Below are 21472 nucleotides of genomic sequence, written 5' to 3'. Positions count from 1 at the left end.
TTACCGGATGCCCTTCCTGACATTAACCTTCCCTATTTATCTGAGCTTGGGACCGGCACGAAGAAACACACCCTAGCCTCGGAGCCACCACTCCGCCCGTTTGTGGCTATACAATGCAATACAATACAATTTATTTTTGTATAGCCCAAAATCACACAAGAAGTGCTGTACTGACCTTTAACAGGCCCTGCCTCTTGACAGCCCCCCAGCCTTGACTCTCTAAGAAGACAAGGAAAAACTCCCAAAAAAAATCCCTTGTAGGGAAAAAATGGAAGAAACCTTAGGAAAGGCAGTTCAAAGAGAGACTGGTTATGCTTTCTGCTGAAATCCCCTCATGTCTTTTAACAAATCAGAGTGAATATTGCGATGGTGCAAGCCAACAAACCAATCAGAGTATGATATGTAAGCCTTATGTCAGCACTGTTATATAAATTCACTTGTTTATAAATCTATTCTTATCTTATTCTTTGACCATTTTGCTGACAGCCTCTGCCCAGGGCAACAACATTTATATCTATAGCACGTTTTCATACAAATGATGGAGCTCAAAGTGCTTTACAGGATGAAGAAAGAGAAAAAAGACAAAATATATTAAAAAATAAAATTGGGCAATAGTATAAAGTAGGTCCAAAGGCCAGGAGGACAAAAAACTTGAAGAGAGCTGGGGGGAAAAAAAAAACAAAATCTGCAGGGTTTCTGAGGCCACGAGACCACCCAGTCCCCTGTAGGCATTCTACCTAAAATCAATGATCTCAATCAGTCCTCGTGGTTTTCAGGCTTCATGTGGAAGAATTAGATGATGATGGTCATGTGGACCTCTGGCCTTCAATCCATCAATGTATGGACTTCATGGTACCCTGGTCAGGTGGTGGGGGCGCAGATTGGCACCAGAGAAAACCAGAAAAAGAACAGCAGAGAAAGTAGGGGTTAATACGGATTGTGGAGCCATAATAGAAACAATAATTAAATGTATACACCGAATTTCAGAGTTACACTAAAATGAAGCTCTGAGAAAGCCATGTTATAATAATGTGTTTTCAGCAGTGTTTTAAAGTGCTCCACCATATTAGTCTGGTGAATTTCTATCGGTCAGCTATTCCAGATTTTAGGTGCATAACAACAAGGCCACCCGCCTCACCACTTCTTTTAAGTTTAGCTCTTGGAATTCTAAGCAGACACTCAAAAGACACAATGAACAAGTTTCCTCCTGCCTGGTTCCTGACTCAAAGAGGTCCTAGTTGAGGATAAGATTTCTTCTTTTTAATATATGTACACTTTAATTTCTACCACAAACTCTTGGCTGGCCAGTTAACTTACTAATAACCTGTAGCCAGTCTGCCACTCTACCACCTGTGCCTACTCCCCTCTGCCCGAGTGCCTCGTTTATTTAATTAACTCTTTTAGGGCGGATGTCGACATAAAGGGTTGAGGGGCAAAAGGTGCTAAAAGCTGTAAACATTGATGCACTCACTGTTATGTTCTGGGTAGACCCTCTTTATTAGGAGAACTGGTAGACTCGTTGACAATGAATCCCTGCGTGTGGGTGAGTAGCATAGAGTAAACAACGTCTAAAATGGCAGCTGCATCAGACGAGAGAGCGTAGTGAATGCACAAAGCAAAATACTTGGTGAGTTTTGCTTATTTATCCATCTATCCATTATCCAACCCGCTATATCCTAACACAGGGTCACGGGGGGTCTGCTGGAGCCAACACTGGGCGCAAGGCAGGAACAAATCCCGGGCAGGGCGCCAGCCTACCACAGGACACACACACACCAACACACCAGGTACAATTTAGGATCGTCAATGCACCTAACCAGTATGTATTTCGACTGTGGGAGGAAACCCACGGGGAGAACATGCAAACTCCACACAGGGAGGACCCGGGAAGCGAACCCAAGTCTCCTTACTGCGAGGCAGCAGCTCTACCACTGTGCCACCGTGCCGGCCTTTACTTATTTATTTATTGTGCATTTTTGCTGAATTGGACTCTGACACATTGAACTCCGATTTTGATGCAAGTGATCTGGAGCTTGAAAACAAAAGTCAGGTACCTGCATCCGTTGATCGGTCCTCCGCTAGTCATGCAGCCTACAGCAAAGATCGCCTGGGAGGACTACAGAGAAGCTTAACGAAATTTTGATGCACATGATCAGGAAATCAAAAATGAAAGACAGGTACCTGCATCAGCTGATCGGTTCCCAGCTGATAATAGTGCTGAACACGCTTGTGTAGTTGACGCACTCATCCATAGGAGGCAAACTGGCAACTGGATTTCATGAAGTGACACAGCGTGCTAGTGGACACTACGGTTTGCCAGCCATTCGACTACTTCAGGCTGTTTTTTTTTACAGAAAATGCCTTTCAGCTTATAAGTGAAGAGACAGACAGGCATGTAATTAGTATGTAAATCGACATGCTGTAGGTGCTCACGGAACATTTCTCATGAATAAGTATTGAATGTTGACTTAAATACTCAGCAAAAAAAGAAACGTCCTCTGACTTTCAACTGTTTTTACTTTCAGTAAACTTAATGTGTAAATATTTGTATGAACACTAAAAGAGTCAACGCCATAAGACATAAACTAAAAATGTTTCACAATGTGTCCCTGAATGAAGGGAGGCTCAAAATCAAAAGTACCAGTCAGTATCTGGTGTGGCCACCAGCTGCTTGAAGTACTGCAGTGCATCTCCTCCTCATGGACTGGACCAGATTTGTCAGTTCTTGCTGTGAGATGTTACCCCACTCTTCCACCAAGGCACCTGCAAGTTCCTGGACATTTCTGGGGAAAAATGACCCAAGCCCTGCGATCCAACAGGTCCCAGACGTGCTCAATTCCTTCGACGATAAACACGAATCCGTCCATCACCCCTGGTGAGACAAAACCGTGACTCATCAGTGAAGAGCACTTTTTGCCACTCCTGTCTGGTCCAGCGAAGGTGGGTTTGTGCCCATAGGCGCGTTGTTGCTGGTGATGTCTGGTAAGGACCTGCCTTACAACAGGCCTACAAGCCCTCAGTCCAGCCTCTCTCAGCCTATTGCGGACAGTCTGAGCACTGATGGAGGGATTGTGTGTTCCTGGTGTGACTCGGGCAGTTGTTGTGGCCATCCTGTACCCGTCACGCAGGTGTGATATTCGGATGTACCGATCCTGTGCAGGTGTTGTGACACGTGGTCTTCCACTGCGAGGATGATCAGCTGTCCTTCCTGTCTCCCTGTAGCGCTGTCTTAGGCGTCTCACAGTGCGGACATGGCAATTTATTGCCCTAGCCACATCAGCAGTCCTCATGCCTCCCTGCAGCATGCCTAATGCACGTTCACGCAGATGAGCAGGGACCCTGGGCATCTTTCACAGTCGGTCGACAAGTCTCTTTAGTGTCCTGCATTTTTAGAGCTGTGACCTTAAATGCCTACTTTCTGTAAGCTGTTAAGGTCTTAACGACCATTCCACAGGTGCATGTTAATTAATTGATTATGGTTAATTGAACATGCATGGAAAACATTGTTTAAACCCTTTACAATGAAGATCTGTAAAGTTATTTGGATTTTTAAAACATTATTGTTGAAATACACAGTCCTGAAAAGGACGTTTCTTTTTGCTGAGTATATATGAAAGCATTGCTTTGTGTGCTTTTCAGAAAATGGAGTTTTTTGGAAAAATATTCAGCAATGGAACAAATTAGCCCTAAAAGAGGTAAAAACCCATAGATGCCACGAACCCTAATGGGCGTCACTACAGTTGGATTCTGCCGATATGTACACAGAAACTGAGAGAACATTCGAACTGCACACAGCCGGTGGTGACCAGGCCACGAGCTGACTGCAGTCTTTGAGAGCTGTGAGGTGGAAGTGCCAACGCCTGGGCCACCTACCCACCCAAATTTCATAACCACCTAACATGTTCACAGTTGCTCAGATTAATCCAGGGTTGCCAGACCCTATCAAAGCAACAGAAACCAACCCTTTAAAGGGAAACAGTCCATCACAGGACCCCCACCATGCCATGCACACACTGAATCTAATAAGAGGAGAATGCAGAATTCAGTTATTAAAAAAGAGGCACATGACTAGCTGAAGGCAGGACATGTCATCTTTATTGTTAAAAATGGTACAACATTTATACACAGAGCAGGAAGATGGTCCGGGGTGAACCGTCTTTATTGGCTCTACAACAGTTTCTTATAAACTGACTCGATCTCGCTGATGACTTTTTAAGTGTTTCCTTTCCTCATATGGTTTCTCTATGGCTTTGGTTTTAGTTTTGTGCACGGAGTATCACATATTTGTACACCGCTTCCTTTTTTAAATGCACATGTCAGTTTCGTTTTTGTAGATCCTCTCTTTCTCAGGCGTTTCTTCACGACTTGCTAAACTAATGAAAGAGCTAATGACAAAGTAGAGAGAGAGAGAGAGAGAGGGGGACTCTTGGGAAAGCACCAAAATCAAAAAAGGTTGAGAACGCTGTCAGTCCCAGTGCTTTGTGCTGCTGACTCTGGTAACTCACGTCTGGAATATGAAAGCCCAGCTCTGTCGAGTCCGTTTTGGTTAACCAGCTTTGACGTAGTGACTTGGAGACCACTCAGATCATGGCCAGCCTAGTAGGTGTGCGGGGCCTCGGGCTGACCATCTCCACATGGGGCTGGTTATGTCAAACGCTGTTACCGGTACGTGTGGACTGTGTAAACTTGCATGCGAATTTAATCAAAATAATGTTAACATTCCTGTTTTCTCATTGCAATATTCAGCAAAATTTTTGCAAGATAACACGAGGACTTGACAAATCCGCTCAAACGGGACACACCGACCTCAAAATCGGGACCCCCGTAGGTGCGGTACCTGGGGCGGTCGGCCCACTTGCCACCCCCAAACGCCGCTCTTGCCAGCCTATCTGTGCGAGGATTAAATTAAAAAGGGCTGTTGACATCCTGCTAGGCGTGAACATTTTGTAGGAATATTCTACCCTAAAATGACCCTGGGGTGACCGATCGTCAAACGGGGCAATGAGACTGAGCGCCGCTTTTGCGGACTTCTCCTGTGTTTCACAAAGGATTTAAAAAGGCACGCTATTTGGGCTACACGTCTTTGACCGTGTGCCCTGGAACCCGTTTCTTGAGCGATGATTTAACACACAAGCATACCCCTCTAATTTCGGTCCTCTGAGGACTCTCGGTTCCATCTCCTTTGGCAATTGTTGACCCCGGCCGCTTTTATCCACCTGAACTTGCCCGTCCTCTACTCAGAATATGTCAGCCGTCCACATCATCCTTTCCTTCAATGTTGACCTCTTGCTACAGAGAACACGCTCTTGTAGGGGTCAGTCGAAGCAGTTTATACCTCAGACGTTTTTTCCAGCCTGCTATAGTCCGGCCTTTTCGCTAGAGATCGCTCAGCAGGTGATACGCAATGAAGTCCGAATCGCCCAGGAATACTCACCTGTGGAAACCGTGAGAGAGGCAGACAAAAATAACACTCTCGGTGGAACTTCAAAGGAAGATTCACGAAGCCACGGTCCATGGCACTGCAAACATTCAAATCCATCCCTCTTTTCTACATTGCAAACAGCAAAACTAGAAATAATACTTTCAAGGAAAGAGAATCTTTTGCTTACTTGTGAACACTGTAAGAGACGCTCGACTGCCTTGCGTAACGTTGTCTTCAGTCATGATTTTGTGTTACTTACCCCATGTAGTTTGGATTGATGGCCATCATGCTTTTGTGCAGAACAGAGGTAACCAAGTTTCTCATGTATCTGGGTGACCAATGCTGGACAACAACAACATTTATTTCTATAGCACATTTTCATACAAATAATGGAGCTCAAAGTGGTTTACATGATGAAGAAAGAGAAAAAAGACAAAATAAATTATTAAAATCAGGGAACGCTAATTAATATAGAATAAAAGTAAGGTCCGGTAGCCAGGGAGGACAGAAAAAACAAAAAAAAACTCCAGATGGCTGGAGAAAAAAAATAAAATCTGCAGGGGTTCTGAGGCCGTGAGACCACCCAGCCCTCTCTAGGCATTCTGCCTAACATACATGATCTCAGTCAGTCCTCGTTCAGGGTTCTCATGGAAGGACTTGATGATGACGGTCATGTGGACTTCTGGCCTTTAATCCATCAATGTGGGAACATCACGGTGGTTTGAGTAGGTGGTGGTGGCGCAGATCAACACCACAGAAAACCGAGAAGAGAACAGAAGACAGAGTAGGGGTTATTATGGATTTTAGAGCCACCATGAAGAGTAATGATAGTTAATTGAATATGCAGAGCATCAGGATTAAACTAACATGAAGTTATGAGAAGGCCATGTTAAAGTAATGTGTTTTCAGCAGTGTTTTAAAGTGCTCCACCGTATCAGCCTGGAGAATTCCTATTGGCAGGCTATTCCAGATTTGAGGTGCATAACAGCAGAAGGCCACCCGCCTCACCACTTCTTTTAAGTTTAGCTTTTAGAATTACAAGCAGACACTCATTTGAAGATCTAAGGTTACGATTTTGAATATAACGTGTCAGACATTCGTATATATAAGATGCAGCAGATTATTTAAGGCTTTGTAAATCATAAGCAGTATTTTAAAGTCAATTCTGAATGACACAGGTAACCAGTGTAGTGACATCAAAACTGGGGTGATGTGCTCGGATTTTCTTTTCCTAGTTAGGATTCTAGCAGCTGCATTCTGCACTCGTTGCAGGTCATTTACTACTCTTACAAGTGCAGTTTCTGTGCTGTGATTTGTTCTGAAACCCGACTGAAACTTATCAAGAAGAGCAGGTTTATTGAGATGGTCATTTAGCTGCATAATGACTGTCTTCTCTAGAATTTTACTTAACAAAGGCAGGTTAGAGATGGGTCTAAAACGTTCAAAAGCAGAGGAGTCGAAATAATTTTTCTTGAGTAGGGATTTAACTACAGCAGTCTTAAGACAGTCTGGGAAGACCCCCGTATCATCAGCAAATAGTATCAAAGTGTCCATGAAATAATCTTGAGATACTTTGGCTGCATAATCCACATGTCAAGTCATCCTGTCCTTCGTACTCTCACAACCTCCTAAATACTAAAAGACGCTGTTAACGAAATCACTTCCGAGGTGTGGATGTTCTTGTGAACTAAAACCAAACGTACTTGGACTCTCGTGTCCCGGCGTTACATTTACACTGCTGGTCAAAGACTTTAGAACTCCCCCATTTTTACAGTTTTTATTGAAATTCAAGCAGCTCTCAAGTCCAATAAATAACCTGAAATGGTGCAAACTGATTAAAGTGTAGATGATACTAATTACTACAGAAAATTTAAACTATTAATGCAGATTTGTTCAAACATACGAAGAACAAGGCAGAAACTGATTAAATGTAAATGTCCATTAATTCATTTATGAACTGTGGCCACTTGACAACGATGGAGATTAAAATTGTAAAAGAGAAAATCAAAGACAAAGTTGCAGTCCTGGAGACCTCGGGTTTTCTGTAGTGAAGTCTGCGCTGGCCGTCCAGCCTGATGAGAGAATCTTTCCATCCGATGATTCCAATGCTCCTTTATCTGAGATCACTTCCTCATACACAGGAGAGCAGCCTGGCAGTAGAGCAGGGACACCAAGTGACACATCCAGATACAGAGAAGGGAAACAGAATAGAGGAGAGTTAGTAATAGTTTATAAATATCAGGTCAGGTTAGAATGAGGAGCATGGTATAGAGTATTGCTGCACCCAACACACGATGAAACAGCTTGATATCAAAGTTGGTAACCCCCCCCCCAGGCAGACACGCAGTCCAGTCCCAGCCCAGAAATGACCCTCTTTCTGCCACAGCCAGGTGTTTCGTGGCCATCCCCTTGGCCTGGTCCAGAAACTCAGGTCCCTGACAATGAGGATCCTGCGAGTCGCATCACCCTTGGGGAATCATGCCATGTGGGCGTAGTGGCGTAACTGACACTCCCTCACAATGCAAGTAATATGCCTCATTCTGGACTCCATGAGCAACACAAAGTCAAACCAGCGGTACCCTAGGATTCTCTGAAGAGACGCACAGTACTGAAGGAGTCCAGTCTTCATCTCAGGTCACTGGATAGCGTCCATGTCTCGCAACCATATAGCAAGACAGGAAGCACCAGGTTTCTAAAGACTTGAACCTGTGTCCTTTTCCAGAGATATCAGGAGTGCCACACACCCCTTTCCAGTGACCTCATGAGCCCCCCATGCTCTCCCAATCCGTCTACTGACTTCATAGGTAGAGTCACCAGAAGCATGAATGTCACTGCCGAGGTCAGTAAACCCCTCAACGCAGACAGACAGATTCCTGAGGTCATTAAATGCCTGGATGTTGGTTTTTATCTTGACATTCGCAAGCACAGACACTTGTCTCCTTACAGAGTCAAGGCTGGGGGGCTGTCAAAAGGCAGGGCCTGTTAAAGCCCATTGCGGCACTTCTTGTGTGATTCTGGGCTATTTAAAAATAAATTATATTGTATTGTGTTGTCCTCAGATTCCTCGCTCAGTCTCTCGAGAGCCCCAATCAGAGCGTCCATTGATGTTCACGAAGATCACAGCATCATTAGTAAGACCAGTGAATCTCTCTTCACCAACAGATGCCCCACAGCCACTGGACTCCATGATCCTGCCCAACACCCAGTCCATGCAAGCATTGAACAGAATAGGAGCAAAAACACACCCCTGATGAACACCAGAATCAACTGGGAAAAACGCAGAGGTTCTGCAATCACTCTTCCTACCAATGTACAGGCCGGCCATGATATCCAGCAATCTTGAGGGGATCCCGTGAAGTCTCAGGATGTTCCAAGGGCAACTCCGCTAATCTATATTTATCATATTACGTATATTTCTGTACCAATGACAAACAGAAATGCAGTCTGCACAGTTCATCAGCAGCTCTAGTCAGGGTATGCCTAACTGAAGTTGTGAGTCCTAATGATTTAAAAGCTGAGACTGTAGGGGCACCTCTTATACTGGCAGGCAGATCATTCCACAGCTTTGGGACCCTGTCACTAAAAGCTTGACCTCCCATTATTGTTTTATTAATCTTTGAAATCCTGAGCAGGCCGGCATCTTGGGATCTCAATGTTTATTCTTGTGTTTATGTTTTGTGTTTGCTTATAATGCAAGCAGTTAACTGCTAGAGCTTAAAAAAAAAAGTTTGTTAGCAAGAATTTAATACTTCTTTTTTTGTGACTGAAAGTTATTGTACTGATTAATGGGATCATTAATGTAATTAACACAGATGTGCCTTTTATCCATCACCACATTACAACATCATAGCGTTAGAACAATTATGACCAGGACAGTCCGTTCAGATCAACAAGCTCATCCATCCTGCTTGCCGACATTATCCAAAGTAACAGATCTGAAGGTTGCTAAACACCTAATCTCTATCTAATCTTTTCCAGTGGAATGGGTATGTGCACACAAACTGGGACTATACCACCTGAGGAGGGGGCATCTCCTTATGGATTTAGTAAATGTGTGTGCAGTTATTTATGAGAATTTGAAAGAGTGTGCATGGTAGTTTGACTGGCCCACTGGGTAATCTCCCCTCATCCCGTGGTCTGGATCCACTGTATTACATAAATTCCCTTCGTAATTTAAACACTTCAGTCATGTTCCCTCTTAATCATTTGCTTAGACTGATTGTAATCTTTCCTCATAACTCATCCCCTGTAGCCCCTGAATCGGCCTAGCCGCTCTTCTCTGGACCTTTTCTTGTGCTGTTATGTCTTTTTTGTAGCCTGGAGACTCAAACTGCACCCAGTACTCCAGATGAGGCCTCACCAGTGTGTTATAAAGCTTGAGCAGAACCACCTGTGACTTGTACTCCACACATCAAGGCGCTATATAACTTGACAGTCTGTTAGCCTTCTTAATGACTTCTGGACAATGTCTGGCAGTTCATAGTGCAGAGTTCACTGTGACTCTTAAATCCTTTAACATTTCCTCATAACTCATCCCCTGTAGCCCTGAATCGGCCTAGTTGCTCTTCTCTGGACCTTTTCTTGTGCTGTTATGTCCTTTTTGTAGCCTGGAGACCAAAACTGCACCCAATACTCCAGATGAGGCCTCACCAGTGTGTTATAAAGCTTGAGCAGAACCTCCTGTGACTTGTACTCCATACATCAGGGTGCTATATAATCTGGCAGCCATTTTAATGGCTTCTGAACACTGTCTGCCAGTTGATAGTGTCAAGTCCACTGCGACTACTAAATCCTTCTCATTAGGTGTACTCTCAATTTTCAGACCTCCCATTGTGTCCTCAAACCTCCTCCATGCAATGCTTTTGATTTATTTCCATTAAGTTTAATCTGTCACAGATTTGCCCAAACCTGTTGTTTTGTCTTGGTAGAGTTCTCTATTACTCTGCTTTCCCCTTTTGTATTATTAATGTGTAGCCTTTGTCAGAATGCCTCAAATCTCACAGACTTAGTATTGTACTTTATAACTTCTCCCCACCTTCCCTTCTACATCTATAACCTCAGGCAATTAGGTGTAGTAAAAGACAAGCAGGAGTTAAGTTACAATTTAAATAATGTATTATTGATAATATTCATAAATAATAACAATATGCAAAGTACAAGTGAATATTGGCAACCATACAACCTGATAAATGCTGATGTGTAGTTTCAGGTGGCACACAGACTTGTTAGTTACGTAAAATGTCTCTAGTTTAGTCCCATTTGTGGTCAGTTTTCTTTAGAACAGGCCGCATGCCTGACTCAATATGGCTGCCGAGCTGTGCTCTTCATTGTGTTGTCCTTTTCAGTTCGTGGTGTGTGATGCTTCTTCATCATTTGGTTGTAAGAGAGAAAGGGGGGTAAAGAAAGCAAACATGCAGATCTTCTGTCCAACCCCTAAGCCAATAGGACGTCATGGTACTTAAAGGTTTCTGACACAAGCCAGTTCCAAACAGCCATACTTCAGACCAATGGTGGGACAGAATACCTTCACACCTGCCCCTAAAACCATGTGTTAAGGGGATGCTCGCCAGCTTGGCAGTCTGGCTTTCCTGTGTTGATTGACTGAGAGTCCTGCAGAAAATCACTGGCCAAACTGGATTGACGCCCTTTCCCCAACCCTATCGTAAAATTACAAAGAGTCTTAGTCCTAAAAGTGGGAAGGGGTTCTTAAACCATCAAACCATTGCTGTGTAACACTAATATTACATTGCTTTGTCTAAGTTACAAATAAAGACATACAAAATATTTATCAACTTCTGTGCAAAATTTCACATCACAACACTTGTGTGACTGTCCACCTAGTTTGGTATCATCTGCAGACTTGACCCACTTATTGATGATATTCAAGTCCAGATCCTTTATATTTATTAAAAAGAGAAGTGACACCACCTAATATTGGAAATGTTCCTCTGCCCGTAACTCTACCTGTTAATGCTCTGCTACTGAAATAGACTGGACTGCAGATGTTCACCTCTCGTGAGCCAATAACAGTGCACCTTTGTTCTTTCTCTCTTTTCTATCTCTGTCCATTCCTTTTGCACATGTCTAGCACTTTGCACTTTTGAATGTAAAAATGTGTTTGTCCAGTTCTGTTGTCTTTGATTGTTTTTGCTGCCTCTTCTGTGTCTGCCATTGCTCCGATTTTAATATCATCTACACATTTCACAAGTTTACTAACTATACTAGAATCTGTGTTTTTAATGTAAATCAGAAAAAGTAACCGTCCCATGACAGACCACTGAGGGACTCCACTGATGAACTCACTCCACGTGGTGCGTTGTCCTCTTATCTGTACTCTGTGTCTCCTGCCAGTTATCCAACTTGTAGTTTTGTCAATTCCAAACTGGCTTTATGAATGTGATGGTGGCTATGTGTCCCCATAGAAGACAAGGGCCCTCGGCAAGGCTGGTTCCTGCTTTGTACCCGGCGCTGTCAGGATAGACTCCTTCTCCCCACTATCCTCAATTAGATTGACCTGTTTAGAGCAGTGTTTCTTAAACTATGGGTCATGTTGTGTGATATCCGAACTTGGGTTGCGCCGAGTTGTGAATCACCATAATACTTAAAGGGAAAGGGTCAGAAACGGCTTGCAGGAATGCCCTGAGGTGGGTCTTCAACCTTGGGAACAACGATCAGAGATGATTCTCTAAGAAAGCCAATTGGCATCAATTCTGACGCTCAATGGTAATTGTGGGTTGCAATGACACAAAACAGGCAAAATTGGATCGTGAGAAAAGATTGTTTAAGAACCACTGATTTCGAGAATGTATAAGTAATAGTAATGTCTTGTGTGCCTGCATGTCAAAACAACATGGTATGCTGAACTTCTGATCCTGGCCTGCTAATTGTCTGAGTTGAGCTTGCACGTTCTTTGCTTACACGAGTTGCGTTCTCCTCAGGGTGCTCAAGTCTTCTCCCTTCATCCCAAAGAATAATTCACAACTCCTAATTGCCATTTTGTGCTTGTCATGTGATGGATTGGCACCCCATCCAGGATTTCACCCCATTCTTATGATGTAATTGGTTTCCGCAATTTGCTCCATGCTCAGCAGGTGTCGCTGCTCTTCTTTTTTCTTTCTGCCATGTCACCTTCTTGATTAGTTCACCTGTGGAGTTTGCCATAAGAGAGACTCAAACCCTAATAACTTTACACTGGTCAGGGCTGGTTCTCGCCATGTACCCAGTGGTGCCAGGATATGCATGCACTTCTTGAACTCTGAACTAGTTAAGTAGGGAAAAAAACAATAATCGAAGAATTGTTATGTCATAGTAGAGTCCTATCTTTTGTGCTGAGTGTTGCCAGGCTAAACATCCCAAAGATTTGTATATTAACAATGTCGGTCGAAGCCCTAGAAACAGTATGGTGGTGGTATGGGGTAGGTTGATGTGGTCCCTCTCAGATGCCCCTTGAGTTACCAGAATGCCACCCCTCGTTGTCCGTAGCACGTTCAGTATTATTAGACTTTGAGCACCTTTGCGATTTTGGATCATGCGTTACTTGACTTACATAAACGGCACCTATTAGACTCCGGAGCGCATGCACCCCTTAACTTTCATAACCGTTGCCGCACTGGTCGGCTGCCTATGTCACCTAATGGATTTACTGGCTCAGTGTGTTAAGTCAGTTGGCCACTGTAACAGTCCAGGTATGCGCATGACAGGGCCAGGCTAATGTCGCACACACGGAAGTGCACGGTTTAGAAGCTGGCTCGTTCGCCAAGTGGACAGAGAGGTCCAGGATTAGACGGCTTCCTCGCTGTCCAGCGGCCCCTACTTGATGACTATGAATTGCGATTCCGCAGATTTTAATTCATCAGCAACTCTAAAATTCCCTAGTATGTGCGAGTTTGCAAGTGTGGGTAAAGTGGCCTGGCCAGTGGTTCACTTTATTACCAGTGCTGCCAGGATAAGCATTGGATCTCCACAGCTTTGATCTGGATAATGGGAATGGGAATACAAAATAAGTGAATTTAATCACAAATGAAAGAGGAGCTTAGAGGTTTACTGCCTTAGCTGCTCGGCCACACTGCCTGCCGGATTCTAATTCAGTCTGCTGCCATATTTAGCTTGATGTATCCCACCGCATACACCAAATGTGTTTTTTTTTTTTTTTACTTCCTTTCATTGACAGCCATCAATTGTCACATCTCCGCCCGAAGGAGATGTTTTGCGGCTTCTTCATTCTACTTCTGCTGTTCAGCACAAAATGAGTTTCCGTGAAAGATCCTTGGATCTGCTTAACATGGCTGTCCACATCACCTTCTGTGGCTTGAAAAGCAAACACAGCGGGCAGACCGTGGATCATTTAACTGCTGCGTGACGCCTTAGTTATACAGCAAAATAAATAAGCAGCTCTTCTGTCAATGCACTGCTAGTCTGAGAGCTCGTCCGCTGAGGTCAGAGCAGGAAACGCAGCTCTCTGTAAGAGTGGGCCGCTCGTGCACTGCACTGCACTGCCTGTCATATTCTTTGCGGTTTTCAGCTACAAGTCGTCCAAAGGGATCCTGGGCACACATGTCGTAACTTCCAGGTGTGAGAAACACACTGCCAGCCAAAGGGGGTGTCTCTTCGATAAAGCATCTGTTTAAATTAGAGAGTTGGAAAATTTTTTATTTCTCACAAACTAAACTCCATGAGTTAGCACCGCTTGTCTCGCTGCTTCAGAGATGTGCGTTCAGCTCCTTGCTGTGGCCACAGAATGCGATTATCTTCTTAGAGTACTTTAGTGTCATCCATTTTCTGGCATGATGGGGGACATGGACATTGAGTGTCGGTGATGGATTGACATTTGTAAAGGAACCCATTTATTATGTATTTTTTTTTCTATATTTGTATATGTTGTAGTCGAGGAAAGCACTGCAAGCTCCATGGATAAATGTCCAGGCACCAATCCGGTCGTCCTCATTTAATTCTGTCTATGAAAAGGAAGAAGGGCCGCTATGCGTGCCAATGCAAGGGTTCAAAATTAACAAAACAAGAAAGCCATCCGGCTAAGCAAATGCTGAAGGAAGAAGGAGCTCCATCTTGCGGTGCGGATTATTCTAAGCCAGGGGTGTTCAACTCTAGACCTGGACAGCCTGTAGTGGCTGCAGTTCTTCATTCTAACCATTGTATTAATTAGTGACCAGTTTTTACCGTTAATTAACTTCTTTTGTCTTAGTTTCACCTAATTTGACTCAGACACCTTAGTTGTTTCTTTTTCCTTAACACCAGAATTACCAGAGCCTACGATAAAACTTGTTATCCCGGCCCACCTTAAATCCCTTCGCACCTCTCTGTCAGCGTCTTTTGTGTTGTAAATGTGTCAATCAGTACAAGCAGCAAGTAGCCTGCTAGCCCATCTCCCCACCAATGCAGAAAGGGCAGAAAGTTCTCTCAGCTCAAGTCTGTTTACCTGCGTGTGAGTTGCCAGGAGTTGTATAGGGTTAATAATATATCGTTATTTGGATTACCTGCATTTCATGTGTGTTCTGTGTCTACATCAATCTGTGTAAACACATTGTTAAAACAGAAACGTTTTTCATGTTTTAGTAATAATTGGCAAAATTTAGACATGAAGTGTATAATGTCTAAATTCCAAATATCAAATAAACACTTTCACAAAACGTACAAGTACTGTATTACAAAACAAGTGTGCTTTTATTCAAGAATCTAACTGAAGAAAAAGAACTCGCATTAGGGTGTGACATTGGCACACACTTAATACGGCCGCTTTGGTGGCGCAGTGGTAAGAACTGCTGACTCGTAATCAAAAGGTCACCGGTTTGACCCCAGATGCATCAGAAGTATAGAGAAGGAGTTGCAGTGCGTCTTTGTGGACCCAGAGAAAGCATATGACAGGGAGCCTCGAGAGGAGCTGTGGTATTGTATGGGGAAGTCGGGAGTGGCAGAGAAGTATGTAAGAGTTGTACAGGATATGTATGAGGGAGGTGTGACCGTGGTGAGGTCTGCGGTAGGAGTGACGGAGGTGGGATTACATCAGGGATCGGCTCTGAGTCCTTTCTTATTTGAAATGGTGATGGACAGGTTGACAGACGAGATTAGACAGGAGTCCCCATGGACTATGATGTCTGCTGATGACATTGTGATCTGTAGTGAAAATAGGGAGCAGGTTGAGGAGACCCTGGAGAGGAGAGGAATGAAGGTCAGTAGAAACAAGACAGAATACATGTGTGTAAATGAGAGGGAGGTCAGTGAAATGGTGAGGATGATGCAAGGAGTAGAGTTGGCGAAGGTGGATGAGTTTAATTAGCAGCCAACATGAGCAACCATGTGACCAGCTCAACACCGTATCTGAAAATAAAGAAAGGTGTGGGTCTCGGTAAGGCTGATCTCTCCCGTCACCAAAACATCTTGACAGCATTCTTAGAAAAAGCAGAAAATCTACAGTTTTGGAAATGTCTACTGTGGCAGAATGAGAGCAGCAACAAACCAAGGAATTAAATAACGAGTTTAATCAACACAGAGAATCGGCTTCTCATTAAGAAACCGTTTGGAGTTTGAAGCTCTGATTTAGCTGGTCTTTTTCTGGTTTCTTTGTGGTGGTGGCCTGCGCCACCTCCACCCACTCAAAGCATCATGATGCTCCAACAATGATGGATGGATTAAAAGGCAGAATTCTACGTGACCATCTTCATCAAGCCCTTCCATGAGAACCCTAAATCCAAAGAGGACTGTCTCACTTATGTTAGGTAGAATGCCCAGAGGGGACTGGGCGCTCTCATGGTCTGGAATCCCTACAGATTTTATTTTTTCTCCAGCCGTCTGGAGTTTTTTTTTGTTTTTTCTGTCCCCCCGGCCATTGAACCTTACTCTTCTTCGATGTTAATTAATGTTGATTTATTTTGTTTTCTTATTGTGTCTTTTATTTTTCTATTCTTTTTTATGTAAAGCACTTTGAGCTACTGTTTGTATGAAAATGTGCTATATAAATAAATGTTGTTGTTGTTGGTTTAGTGTTGACTCATTTCTGTTTGGCTGCCATGTAATGAACAAAAGAATCCATTCAGAGGATGGAATTCCTAAAAACAGGACTATTAAAATGAAGGGAAATTAAGTTAATTAGCAGTGAGGGGGTTAGAATGAAAACCTGCAGCCACTGTGGCCCTCCAGGCCCAGAGTTGGACACCCCTGTTCTAAGCTGAACTCCTCCTTCTGGCAGCTGCAGGCTTTATAGGTGGTGGACCAGAAGGGGCGGAGTCAGTTAATCTCACTGGGCATCGTCTTTGTACAGCGGAGGGAGAAGGTTAGCGTGAGTGCCCCCTCTCAGCCTGGGATGGTTGTTGCACATCGGTGGCAGTTGAAGTGGCTCCTTACTCACTATGTAAAGTGCTTTGAGTAGTGAGAAAAGTGCTATATAAATGGAAAGAATGATCATTTGTTATTATTATTAATATTACACTTAACATCACATTACCATAAGTAAAACACAATTCATTAAAGAATGTCATCACTTTATTATTCCTAAAATCAAGATGCCTTAAGCTATAATGAACACTTAATATCCCACTCTGATTAAGGTAACAATGTGAATAAATAAGTTGTGTATTATAACATCACGTTACCAGTAGTGAGAAAAGCGGTATATAAATGCAAAGAATTATTATTATGATTATTATTATTAGAAACAATGGGTTAAGTTAATATTATTATGTTTTGTTTTTCAGCACATGGACAAGTTGGACCCCGTGCAGAGTTGAGCTTTAAGGTTCACATCCAGGATTAACTGTTTGCTGTGGACTGCAGCGCCCCGATCGAATGAATCTCCCCTGTGTGTTTCGCAATAATGCCTTTACCAGGTAAGGAAGTCCAGATTTACAAGTTAACCGTCGTTGTGCTTTGGGAAGCGAGGTGGATATGAGAAGGGAAGATGGAAAGATGGGAGCACAGACGTCTCTGGTGGGAGCTTTTGTTTATCCTTCGGTCCTGATCCATAATATAGGGTGGTGCAGGGAAATGGGAAATTTTCAATTACCAGAATAAACACATTACAAAATACATTTAATGATGAAATGTATTGTACAGGAAATGCAATTAATGATGGCAATTAATATTCATTTTATGTTTTGAAGAAAACATCATGAAGGTGTTGTCCATTTCTCCGTGTACATTCTAAAGCCTGTTGTGAAAATTCTGCATTGCTCGATGTGACCTGTCAAGAGGAATGCCAGCAATTTCCTCTTCAGTCCTCCTTTTTAGTTAAGCATTGGTTGCACGACATGTGTGGTACACTTGATGGAAAAAAATCACAAACAATGAGATCTAGGGAAGACCTTGGAATGTCACCATTGTGTGAAATGACACGCCTTCCAAACAAATCATCAAATTGCTGCCATCGATTGTCGGGCAGTATGAGAAGTGGCTCCACCTGGGGACCTCTTTTTTAAGGCTGAACCCGTTTCTTCAGAATTATGCACCCATGTTGTAATTGCATGTGCAGACGGGACACGATCACGACATCCTAACTGGTAATGACGCTGAAATTCCCTTTGTGCTGCAGTCACACTATCACCATTCATATAAAAGGCTTTCACAGCGAACGCTCCACTTCTCCATTATAACTAATGGCAAGGGGTTCTAAACGAGGTGGCATTGGTCTCAAACAACTGCCAATGCCCCAGGGTCACCAACACCTAGTTCCAGACTTTCCCGTTTCCCTGCGCCACCCTGTATAAGCTTATCCTTGAAAAGCGTGTTTCCTTATTTACAGGTTTGGATGGTAAATGTTTGTGGCAGGGTGGTCTGCTGCCTCTGGTGTTGGCAGCCCAGGCTTCTTTGTGTTTCTGTCATTGTGATTTCTGTGGCACGCTAATGGGTCCTGCCCATTGTGGATTTTGACGTCTCCTGTATTAATCTACTGCTACGACCAATCAATACCTTGGTGATCTTTTTTTTTCTTTTCTTTATTTCGCCTCATACAATTTCTTGTATTAGGAATTTGTTAGTTTTCGCATGTGCTCCAGGTGTGTTCCGGCAATCTCCCACCGACATGCCCCAGTGTGGCGGAAGTGCCGGCTGCATCCCCGGAAGCACTCTGGGTGCCCCTGCTCGTCTTCCCGGAGTGCTGAGGTCCAGGGTTCCAAAGGCATAGGGGCGCCCCCTGGCGGTAACCACCGGACCCTACAGGGTTGAGTTTCAAAGCTGTGTACCCGTGGTCCCCAAAGGTACCAGGTTGGTCGCTCCCACGTGGTCTGGGGAAGATTGCAAACCCTCCTCCGGTCCTCCTGGGTGCTCCAGCCAGGTCTCCACCCCAGCCATCTCCGACAATGTTTTCTAATAAATCAAATGTGATTAATTATAAACTGGTATCCAGTGCAACAATCAATAAATATTACACTCTCTAACCTGCTTAGTCTGACTCAGGATCACAGGGTCTGCAGCCTGTCCCACCTGGAGATGACCCAGAACTGCTCCTTATTAGCAATAAGATGCAAATGACAAAGGAACCAGCGGTTCTCAATCTCCATGTCCAGCCGTGTGTATCCATCATTCACTATTTGGTTTAATCACTGTATATACTCCCGTATAAGTCAGGTCTTGAAACCCAAAAATTCGATCATAAAATCAGACCCTGACTTATACGCCTTATACAAAAAACACAAAACAGTGCAAACTTTGCTTCGGAATAGTTCAGGTATTAATTACCGTGTGGTCACGTAGGCACAATACATAGAAAAGAAAGGCTGTGCGCTCTGTGGTTACTGACTCAGGTGGGCGTTAGCATATCAGAATCTCTTATACCAATAACATGACTTAGCACACTAAACTTATAAGACCGACATTACAGAAATTATATGGTAAAATCAAGCCCCAACTTATCCGCGAGTATATACAGTAAGTACTTCGAATGAAACTGAAGAGAAAGAGAAAAACTGTAAGTCATTCATCTGTTTTAGGCTTCAAATGACATGGATGAAAATTAGAATGGAAAAAAATATCTATGATTTAAGAATGAACTGACATCCATCCATCCATCCATCCATCCATTCATTATCCAACCCGCTATATCCTAACTACAGGCTCACGGGTGTCAGCTGCAGCCAATCCCAGCCAACACAGTGCGCAAGTCAGGAAACGAACCCCGGGCAGGGCGCCAGCCCACCGCAGGACACACACACACGGGACAATTTAGAATCACCAATGCACCTAACCTGCATGTCTTTGAACTGTGGGAGGAAGCCCACGCAGACACGGGGAGAACATGCAAACTCCACGCAGGTAGGACCCAGCAAACCCAGGTCTCATAACTGCAAGGCAGCAGCGCTACCGCTGCACCACCGTGCCACCCATGAACTGGCATGGTAGAGTTAAAACACTAGAACATTAGAACACTCTCTACAAGGACAGGCCATTCATCCCAACAAAGCTTGCCAGTCCTATCCACTTATTTCTTCCAAATAAACATCAATTTGAGTTTTGAAAGTCCCTAACGTCTTACTGTCTACCACACTACTTGGTCGCTTATTCCAAGTGTCTATCGTTCTTTGTGTAAAGAAAAACTTCCTAATGTTTGTGCAAAATTTACCCTTCACATGTTTATCATTAAAAAGCCATGAAATTAAATGAGATCTGTTATTGGTGAGGCAGGCCAAGCGGAATGCGGCTTCGGTGGTTGCTGAGGCAAAAACTCGGGCATGGGAGGAGTTTGGAGAGGCCATGGAGAACGACTTTCGGACGGCTTCGAGGAGATTCTGGTCCACCGTCCGGCGCCTCAGGAGGGGGGAGCAGTGCAGAGTCAACACCGTATATGGTGGGGATGGTGCACTGCTGACCTCACTGACGCTAGGGTCGGTGGGGGAGTACTTCAAGACCTCCTCAATCCCACTAACATGCCTTCCAATGAGGAAGCAGAGCCTGGGGACTCTGAGGTGGGCTCTCCCATCTCTGGGACTGAAGTCACCGAGGTGGTCAAAAAACTCCTTGGTGGCAGGGCCCCGGGGGTGGATGAGATACGCCGGAGTTCCTTAAGGCTCTGGATGTTGTAGGACTGTCTTGGTTGACACGTCTCTGCAACATCGCATGGACATCGGGACAGTGCCTCTGGATTGGCAGACGGGGTGGTGGTCCCCTCTTTAAAAGGGGACCGGAGGGTGTGTTCCAACTATAGAGGGATCACACTCCTCAGCCTCCCTGGAAAAGTCTATTCGGGGGTTCTGGAGAGGAGGGTCCGTCGGATAGTCGAACCTCGGATTCAGGAGGAACAGTGTGGTTTTCGGCCCTGGTCGCAGAACAGTGGACCAGCTCTACACCCTTAGCAGAGTCCTGGAGGGTGCATGGGAGTTTGCCCAACCAGTCTACATGTGTTTTGTGGACTTGGAAAAGGCATTCGACCGTGTCCCTCGGGGAATCCTGTGGGGGGTGCTCCGGGAGTATGGGGTACCGGACCCCCTGATAAGAGCTGTTCGGTCTCTGTACAACCGGTGTCAGAGCTTGGTCCGCATTGCCGGCAGTAAGTCGAGCCGCTTCCAGTGAGTGTTGGCCTCCGCCAGGGCTGCCCTTTGTCACCATTCTGTTCATAACTTTTATGGACAGAATTTCTAGGCGCAGCCAGGGTGTTGAGGGGGTCCGGTTTGGTGGACTCAGGATTGGGTCACTGCTTTTTGTAGATGATGTTGTCCTTGTTTGCTTCATCAGGCCGTGATCTTCAGCTCTCAGTGTGAAGCGGCTGGGATGAGAATCAGCACCTCCAAATCCGAGAGCATGGTCCTCAGCCGGAAAAGGGTGGAGTGCCCTCTCAGGGTTGGGGGAGAGATCCTGCCCCAAGTGGAGGAGTTCAAGTATCTCGGGGTCTTGTTCACGAGTGAGGGAAGAATGGAGTGTGAGATCGACAGGCGGATCGGTGCGGCATCCGCAGTGATGCAGGCTCTGCATCGGTCTGTCGTGGTAAAAAAGGAGCTGAGCCGTAAGGCAAAGCTCTCAATTTACCAGTCGATCTACGCTCCTACCCTCACCTATGGTCATGAGCTATGGGTAGTGACCGAAAGAACGAGATCGTGAATACAAGCGGCTGAA

General features: G+C 44.5%; 1 protein-coding gene across 2 annotated transcripts in view; it reads left to right on the top strand.

The window, feature by feature from the left end:
• LOC120523266 (USP6 N-terminal-like protein) overlaps positions 1 to 21472 on the top strand; it is a 273973-nt gene that overhangs the window by 84023 nt on the left and 168478 nt on the right. For both annotated transcript variants that reach the window (XM_039744440.1, XM_039744448.1), the window contains exon 2: positions 17128 to 17259. In XM_039744440.1, the coding sequence (XP_039600374.1) occupies positions 17247 to 17259 (13 nt within the window). In that variant the 5' untranslated portion in view covers positions 17128 to 17246. The remainder of the gene's footprint in view (positions 1 to 17127; positions 17260 to 21472) is intronic.

Source organism: Polypterus senegalus, chromosome 1, assembly GCF_016835505.1.
Source record: "Polypterus senegalus isolate Bchr_013 chromosome 1, ASM1683550v1, whole genome shotgun sequence".
Classification (NCBI taxonomy): Eukaryota; Metazoa; Chordata; class Cladistia; order Polypteriformes; family Polypteridae; genus Polypterus; species Polypterus senegalus.
Note: the sequence above shows the minus strand (reverse complement) of the source record. Positions and strands in the feature narration are given on the sequence as shown.